The 9,485-nt window shown below is 38.2% G+C and overlaps 1 protein-coding gene across 1 annotated transcript; it reads left to right on the forward strand.

Annotated features, from left to right (window-relative positions):
* The first annotated feature begins 2,189 nt into the window (after positions 1 to 2,189).
* LOC113508245 (zinc finger BED domain-containing protein 1-like) lies at positions 2,190 to 5,043 on the forward strand. Its single transcript, XM_026891200.1, has one exon. The coding sequence runs from the start codon at positions 2,970 to 2,972 to the stop codon at positions 4,851 to 4,853; it is 1,884 nt and encodes a 627-aa protein (XP_026747001.1). The 5' UTR covers positions 2,190 to 2,969; the 3' UTR covers positions 4,854 to 5,043.
* Positions 5,044 to 9,485: the final 4,442 nt, after the last annotated feature.

A 9,485-nucleotide genomic window follows, 5' to 3' on the forward strand; every position in this document is an offset into this window, starting at 1 on the left:
TAGCTTTTGCCCGCGACTTCGTTCGCGTGTAATAGCGACTTTCGGCAGAAAAGATAGCTGTGTCCGCGAATCTGTTAGCGTGTAACTCCTTCTGTTATTAAGTTAATGTATTGGTAATATTGTTTAGATCACGTTTACATGAGGCTTAAACTATATTGGAAGTTGTTGCGTCCGGCACGTAACATAAAGATTTCTAGAACTGCTAACCCGGGAAAGAGCAACGTATAACTGACCATGCGAGAAACAACTGACACCGAGATCTACTCCGGCAACACGAAAAGTCTGCCCTTGAGCTTTATTAATTGTCATTGCATAACACACCGATACCGGGAATTGCGTTCTTTTAAATTGGAACGTAAAATTATTTGGTATAATGGGTATTCTGGGGATAAAGACGGTTTCTCCTGCACCGCAACCTGTTACAATTTGAGCGTCGATTATATTTTGTTGCAACTGGGTTACTTTCAGTCGAGTTCCATTGCAAAGTTGTGGTGGTCTTAAATTTCGGAGTAGAATAATCGGAATGCCAATTTTTAAACAAATTTCATGAGAAGGAAGTCCGGGCATATTTAAAGAATTTAAGAATTCTATCGGGTAGGTAATTAGTGGCTTCTTGTTCATCGACCATTCTACTCCTTTTCGATGGGCCATCGTACACTCATCCCATATGATTAAATTACACTCGCGTAATACCTTAGCTTTGTCGCTATTTCTTGAAATACTACAGGTTGGACTTTCCGTGCGATCTAAATCAATTGGTATTTTAAACATAGTGTGAGCAGTTTTACCTCCTGGTAGCAATGTTGCAGCTATCCCTGATGAAGCCACGGCAAGAGCAATTTTACCCTGGTTTCGAACGGAAGCTAATATTAATTTAGTCAAAAAGGTTTTCCCAGTTCCTCCAGGTGCATTTAAAAACCATATTGTTCCCAAATTATTTTGAACACTCTCGCACACGCGATCATAGTCTGAACGTTGTTCTGCAGTCATCATTGGGAAACCGCTTTCTAATGTCGTCCGCAGTTCGATTGGGTTGTAACCAATCTCTGCGGAATATTCCCTTTTAGTAACCTCTCCGACTGAGGTTGGTGTTGGCAAACCATATTCATATAGTAATTTACCGCCTACTGCTGTTAAGTCATCCTGAAGAGCCAATAAACACTGATTTATAGCAAGATCACGGACATTATCATTAGTTGTGCCTTCATCATTGTGAGATATATTCCTAAGAAAGTCTTCTGCAAGTTTTTCTTTATATTTTTCCCATAATTGTATAGCATCTGACAAATTACAAAATTTAGTAATGTTACAAATAAATGGATAACCGTCGTGGATTATCATTAATACAGGATTCTGCTAAAGCGTCATCCCAATGCTGATCATTTTCAAGCAAATGACGCGCTTGGCAAGCTTTTCTAAAATCTATAAATGAGGTTGGTCCTGGCACTGTGTGTAATAATAATCGCAAATAGAAACACTCAGCGTTATTAGGATGAACGGTATACACTCTACCAAGAACATGTTCTTTGAAAATACCTGACTCGCCACCTACAGGCCTGCCACGGCGTCTCCGATTAAAGACACCTCGTTGCATATTGTAGGTATAATACGATGGAACTTCCTCATACAAAAGAGATTTTGCAAAATCATCAGTTTGGCAAAGTCGAAAGAATGCTAATAAAGTTGTTTGTGTAGGGTTCTCTAATCGTTCTGTAACATTTTCGGCGTTGCAATATATAAGTTGACCGCCTTCAAGATGAACATCTAGATGAGTCACAGGTGGATATCTTTCGTGAATGTTGAAACTTAAGATCCGCCACACAGCTTCTGAAGAACTAATATATCTGCCTGACTGAAGTCAGTAATTTCGTCATGTTCATTTCTCAACGCAAATCTAGCTTGGTCACTGCCCTTATTAATGTACTTACAAATATATTTTATTGACTCTACACTATTACACATTTCAACATTTATGTGAGTTTGAAATGTTCTAGACAACACAGGCGAATACGGAACGACTCACCTATTATCTACAGTTACCTGTTGTCTAGACACTCGTTTTCCAACAGTAAAACCACCATTGTCTCTTGAACGACGACGATATAATGGGTATCCATCATGTCCTGTTACAGTTTCATCCACTAAGCATTTTGGATATCTTTTAGTGCAACGACCGTCTTGCATGCAAGGAGAATTCCCGTTAAATGCACTAGAGATGGGTAACTCAGGAGTGATAGATAAAAAAGATATGTATCCGTCCGTTCTGATCACTCACTCTTTGTATCCGTTCCAATCCGAATGTATCAGTGTATCTGTACTGTATCTTTAACAACTTTCAATCGTCGTCCTTTTGTATCTGTGTCGCACTCGCACAACTAGCATGAGCGGCTGGCGTCACGGTGTCTCATCGGAAAGTCCAGACATCTTTTTCGCACCTCCCTACTTAGAATGTTCTGTCGCACTTTCTCGATACCGAGAATAAGTGTTTGACCATTATAAACTGATATACGTCAGTACAAAAAGATCTCTATTACTGGTGCGTAGGGCTTAAAGTCGTAACGCGGTACGTGAACATTGCAAGTATTATACTGGTTTCCTTTTGTAAAGTACTTTGCCTAGTAAGTTTTTGTAAACAATGCAAACTAATTTCGGTCTTAAAGTTATTGCTATTAGGATCAAGATAGAAAAGAAAGGTAAAAAAATGATTAATTTGCGATTTACAAAATTAAATTCAATATTTATTTAGTTCAAGACTGACCTTCGTCCGCGTCCGTGCGTTAACTATCGTACGGGATCGGGATTCGGGAATAAGTGAAGTGATAGGATAGGTATTGTTTTGTTTTCGTTGCATCGACAATCAGTGTAAATAATTTTAGAGTTACTTACTAAACTTTTTTTATTGGACTAATGGTACTTTAGTTTAAGTGTAAATAAATTTGTACAGTTAGTGTTAAAAATATCAGCTGAAAATGTCAGGTTCACGAAAACGGAGTGCAGTTTGGAACCACTTTGAGGAAGTGGAACCCAAAAAAGCAAAATGCCTTTATTGTGCTAACATTCTCTCCGTACCGGCTGGAAATTGTGGCAACCTGGGGAGACATTTAAAAAATAAACACCCCACTGTACCACTTGTTACTGACAGGCAGCCAACGCAGCAGACACCTGAGGCCCCGCAGGAGACACTTGCGCCAACGACGTCAACTGCGACAGAATCTGCCACGTCCAACGCCCCTGCCCCCGGCCCATCCTCCGTTGGGTTACCTCCTCATCAGCCCTCTATCAGAGATTATGCGCACAGCACTAAATCCATGCCGCCTCGGCGTGCTGAACTTTTGGATGAGCAACTTGTGCGCGTGATTGCGAATGGATATTATCCCTTCAGTATGGTGGAGGATGAAGAATTTAAAAAGTTTGTAAATATGCTGAATCCAGCGTACAAACTGCCAACAAGGAAAACACTGTCGCAATCTTTAATTCCCAAAATGTGCACAAAACAAGAAGAGAAGGTGAGGCACAATATAGAAAATGCCAACGCAGTCTGCCTCACGACTGACGGCTGGACATCAGATAACAATCAAAGTTATTTAGCTGTTACGGCACATTACATTCTCTCTACATCAGAGACAACAAAATTACATTCCAATTTACTGGGATGTGTGGAGTATAACGAACGGCACACCAGCGAAAATCTAACAGAATTTTTGAAAAATATCATGCGGGAATGGAGTATTGAGAACAAAATTACCGCAATCGCCAGCGATAACGCTGCCAATATTACAGCAGCTATAAGAGAGGGTGACTGGCGGCAAATTCCTTGCTTTGCCCACACTCTGAACCTTTGCGTCCAGTCGGCGTTACAGCATATAGCCCCAAGTATAAATAAGGTCAAAAACATCGTGGAGTTTTTTAAGCGCAGTTCCCAAGCGAACCATAAATTGCTGACAATGCAGCAAAGACTAAATATTCCAACCCTTAAACTAAAACAAGATGTCGCCACCAGATGGAACTCTACCTATGACATGCTGCATCGATTTACCTCCACAAAAGATGCAATAATAAGCACGATAGCTCTTACCAGACCTGACCTCGCACTCTCTGACTACGACTGGCTAATAATCCAATCTGTTCTCCCTGTATTGAAACTTTTTTACGACGTAACAGTCGAAGTGAGCGGCGAAAAAAATGTATCATTGGCTAAGGTCATTCCATTGTGCAGAATAATGATGGGTCACATTAGGGGCAGGCTGCTTGAGCAAAACTCGGATGGTAATAATGTTTTACCAGAAATAAAAAATCTAATCGAAAACTTACACAAAGATCTAAATCATAGATTCGGTCACATAGAGTCGAATTTATTAAACGCGGAATCCACAATTCTGGACCCGCGTTTTAAAAACAAAGGATTCCAGGACTCTAGATTATTCGATAAGGCTTTGAGAGACTTAAAACTTAAAATTGGACGAAGTTCCTCAAGGACAACAACAACGCCAGCGGTACAGCCAGTGCAACCAGAACCGGGCTCTAGTCACTCAATTTGGTTTGAGTTTGACCAAGAAGTGGTTAAACAAACACCTGACAACCCAACGGCAGCAGGAATCGTCGAACTAGACAAATACATTCATGAGCCGCTTTTAAAGCGTACCGAAGACCCATTAAAATGGTGGCACGCTCGGAAGCACATATATCCTCTGCTATTTAATTATATTATGAAAAGGCACAATCTCGTCGCCACGTCTGTTCCTTGCGAGAGGATATTTTCGAAAGCGGGATATACGTTGAATGAACGTAGGAGACGATTGACGTCAAAAAAAGTTTCGCAACTCCTGTTCATAAGTTGCAATTCTGGCATGTAAACAACTGTAAATAAGTAGGTATAGGTTTGTGTAAAAAAAACTCATGTAAATAATGCTGTAATTAATAATCAAAAGATTGTACATATCTACTGATTTCTAAATACGCCAACCTATGAATTTTATTTTACATTAACAAATGCAACTAATATTCCTAGAAATAACTCCACGTCATAGGTTGCCAGTCCTAAGCCTGGAAAAAGTATGAAGGGAAATCGGTACCTAGTCTATACACATTATTACTACAAATAAATAAAAACAATACCTACCTAATCTACCAATGTTGTATTCGATAGTCATTAATTAACTAAAAATTGAAGTTAATTTGGGTATATATTGATCAATCATAAAAATAGATACTTTTTAAGTATCTATTTTTATAGAACGAAACAAGTAGTGCAATAAATCAGAACAGAAAGATAGGTAAGGTAAAGAGCAAGCAGATATGGGCACAGCACGTGCATCTTGCTCTGGATTGAATTGAGCGAAGCGAACCACGCTGAGCAACGCATCAGTGAAACGCGTCGCTTCGTGTCGTGCGCGGATACAAAAGGATATAAAGATACAAATGAGTGATACATATCCCAGTGATCGAAAGATACATATCAATCTTTTCTTTTCAGTGATACATTTTGCCCATGTCTAAAATGCACCACATGGACCATGTACCATATGGGTTTTAACAATGTCGTATAGCACGCGATCTGCAATCGGACTTGAAATTTCAGCACTGATTAAACTGTCTACATCATTAGGTCGAACCTCATCTTCTAACCATAGCAGGATATGTGCGTGAGGTAAGCCGCGTGTTTGCCATTCAACACTATACATATAACACAATACTTCTCCAAAAATGTTATCTTTGGTAAGTATATCTATCATTAATTTTAATTTTAAATGAAAAACTCTTGCGATGATATCATGGTGGTCATGCGGTGCTTGACCCTCAAGAAGCTCCCGAGTGATTTCATCACACTTAGGATTGGCAGTTACAGTAATAAATAAGTCAGGACATCCATATTTTCTTACGTAACAAAAAGCATCTTGAGTACGTTCGTGCATGTACCGTGGACCACCAATAAAAGAAGAGGGTAAAATAACTAAGCGGCCCATATTCACCGTATCATTATATTGCTGCATGGCGTCGCGAAAGTGTACGTATTCTTCAGCGCGTAGCTGCCTTTGATTAGATCGTATGTAAACTAACCTTTCGGTTTCAATTTTTGCGTACATGTCAACAATAAACTGATTTTGTTATAATTAGGTGCACCTGTATGCGGATCAGTTTGGTATAAAACAAAATTATAACTATCTTCCCCTCGACAGTATATCAAAGGATATTGCAAACTGTCATAAGCCCTATGGGTTTCGTATATACGTTGCAAACGATTGTCTCTGGACCGGATAACAATATCACGCCTATCACGTTCTTGGTCGACCAATACCACAGCAACTTCATTCGTGGATGGAGCATTATAACGCATTCGAGGATGTTCCTGAGTTGGACGCCTTTCGGCATTTATAACAATTTTATAATTGCTATCATCATATCGAGGAAGAGCTTCTAGTGCCGATTTGAAACTGCATACATATGAATTAACCTGATGCAACATGTCTTGAAGTTGTGAAATTAGTTCAGTATTTAAATTCGGGAAATATTGATTTCTTATATTCGACTGTTCGTTGTAGTCGGATACGAAATATATTTGAAGAAACTTAGGTTGGTCTTCAGGCAAAAGGGATCCTATCAAATGGTTAACCTGACCTTGTACCTTAAAAGTAGGCATGAAAGGACCTTTTGAGATTTGTTGAGCACCAAAGGATGTCATTTGAAACGCACTATTATAAGTGCGAATATTGTCTAAGAACTGTTTAGATTGCACATGGAACATGTGCAAAAGTAGTGAATTCAATAGTTCCGGCGGGTCTGCGAAAGAAGGCAAATTTATTTTGCCTCCAGAACAACAGAAACACTACAAAAAACACATACTACATTTTGCACATACATATTGCCCATGAAAGAAGATGATCTGTAATCAATTGCGAGGTTATAAGCAAACCCACTTTTATATTTGTCGGACCACGCCATTCGATTCTTCGATTCGATTCGATTCTTAATCTTTCAGTAGACAAACTTATTAATCGATCTTGTCTCAAAGAATTGTAATGTTCGCGTACCGACTCTATTCGTTGTACATGCTCATTTTCATCTTCAAGCGATCGAATAATATTATGGTGCACCCTATAATTTGTGAAACGGTCTTCATATTGGGAATCGCGATCGATACGCGATCAGCTGTAAGCCGTAGTTCCCTTTCAGTGAAGGTTTCTGACTCGCGAGACAATGTATGACGTTCTCGGTCAGCTGTGAGCCGTAGTTCTCGTTGTGAAGCAGTTTCAGCTTCTCGGGATAACACATGTTGTTCTCGGTCAATAGTAAGCCTAAGTTCTCGTTGAGAAAAGCTTTGAGACGCACGTGATGTAGCTCGTCTCGCTCTGTCAGCTGCTAATCGCATCTCTCTCTCTGGAGAGCTTGCATTGGCTCGAGAAGTTGAGGCACTAACTCTCATAGAGTTTAATCGATGTTCTCTTTCCTCTGCTGATTCTTGAGAACGCGCATTTCTCATCCTCTTAGCATCTCTCGAATTTCGAGATAAAGATGGTCGTTTTTTAGGTGGCATTTCGTATTTTTATTTAACGGTATATTAAATATAGCTGTTGCCCGCGATTTCGTCCGTGGGTAGAAGATATAAGTAAGCTTTATACCTGCCCTATTTTTTTCACATTTTCCTTTGTATCTTCGCTCCTATTAGTCGCAGCGTGATGGTTTATAGCCTAAAGCCTTCCTCGATGAATGGTCTATTCAACACAAAAAGAATTTTTCAATTTGGACCAGTAGTTCCTGAGATTAGCGCGTTCAAACAAACAAACAAACTCTTCAGCTTTATATATTAGTATAGATATAGATTAGCGCGTTCAAACAAACAAACAAACAAACTCTTCAGCTTTATATATTAGTATAGATATTAAATTATATCAATCTTATTAGAATTATTAAATTATACGAATACTAGCTGTTGCCCGCGACTTCGTTCCCGTGGGTAGAAGATATAAGTTATGATTTATACCTGCCCTATTTTTTCAGATTTCCATTGTACCTATCTTGGCTCCTATTAGTCGCAGCGTGATGGTTTATAGCCTAAAGCCTTCCTCAATTAATGGTCTATCCAACACAAAAATTTCTGTCATACATGATTTCTATGTAGCATTAACCAATAAGGCTGCACGCGCGACGGAAGCTTAAAAAATGCAGTAACTTCTCCCGTATTCCCAACATTTCCCTTCACTGCTCTGCTCCTATTAGTCGTAGCGTGATGGTTTTAAAGCCTTCCTCGATAAATGGTCTATTCAACACGAAAATATTTTTTCAATTCGGACCAGTAGTTCCTGAGATTAGCGCGTTCAAACAAACAAACAAACAAACTCTTCAGCTTTATATATTAGTATACAGTATAGATTAGTTATTTTCGGACTGTTTAATTATATAGTTAACATTTTTTTTATTTATAGGTGAATTAATAGTGGGTACGGATATAACTTATTTCGGTAGTGTTTAATTATACTCATAGTTAACATTTATTTCTTTATAATTGAAATAACAGTACCTCGGTACGAATATTAGCTATTATGGTAGTGTTTAAATTTATTAAATGGAGTATTATTTACTTCAAGTGCCTATATTATTTCATAATTTATAGGTTCATGTTGATGATAATATACTTAGGCAAAATTAGATAGAATTCTGTGCGTAAGTATTTAAATAAAAAAATATGTACTTTAGGTACCTACTTATATAGTTTTAAGATTTTAATTTTGGAGTTATTCCGAGTCAGTTTCATTATTTAAGTAGACACACGGGGGCAACAGTTAGTTACTAATACGCGGCAAATTTTGCAGGCGGCCTTAGAGATGTCCCACGCTCCCCTCTGGAGATGCTGCGAGATGCGGATAACGACGGTGACCGGATGGTACTGTACCCAAACCTGGACTATAAGAGTCTGTTCAACGCAATATCAGGACTCGTCGATGCCACCCCACACCTACAATACGGCACTCAGGGTATGTATGCATATCATATATTTATTGTTTTAGACCGATCATTAAAACTAAATGAAATCTGGATAAGATACATTTATGCTAACACCAATGATGCGAAGGCCTTAGGATACAAATTAAGCTTGAACATTATTACATCAAGAAAGTTAGTTTTATAAGAAAATTTATTTTGTTTTTTCTGAAAATTGCTTCTCAAAGTTAGATTAAGCTTACAAGTTTAATATTATCAAATATTTATAGATCTCTTGTCTATAAATATTTGATAATATTAATTGCGTTATAAAAATATATACTAATAACTTTGCCACTGAATTTGGAATTGATTTAATGTTTATTTTTATGTAACATTATAATGTGCTTTCTTATGCGTGCAAAATAAAACAAACGAAATATTGCTTGACTATATCACCTTGCAAGTGCAATTTCAAACTGTAATGCTCGTTGAATTAAATTCCTACGACTTATACTGTAGTATGCAACAAGATATAATATTACATATTTTGTTGCATACTACAATAT

The sequence above is a fragment of the Trichoplusia ni genome, unplaced genomic scaffold, assembly GCF_003590095.1.
Source record: "Trichoplusia ni isolate ovarian cell line Hi5 unplaced genomic scaffold, tn1 tig00004230, whole genome shotgun sequence".
Taxonomy (NCBI): domain Eukaryota; kingdom Metazoa; phylum Arthropoda; class Insecta; order Lepidoptera; family Noctuidae; genus Trichoplusia; species Trichoplusia ni.

Excerpts from the sequence above, each read along its gene's own strand:
- LOC113508245 (XM_026891200.1), top strand. The coding sequence starts at position 2,970 with ATGTCAGGTTCACGAAAACGGAGTGCAGTTTGGAACCACTTTGAGGAA.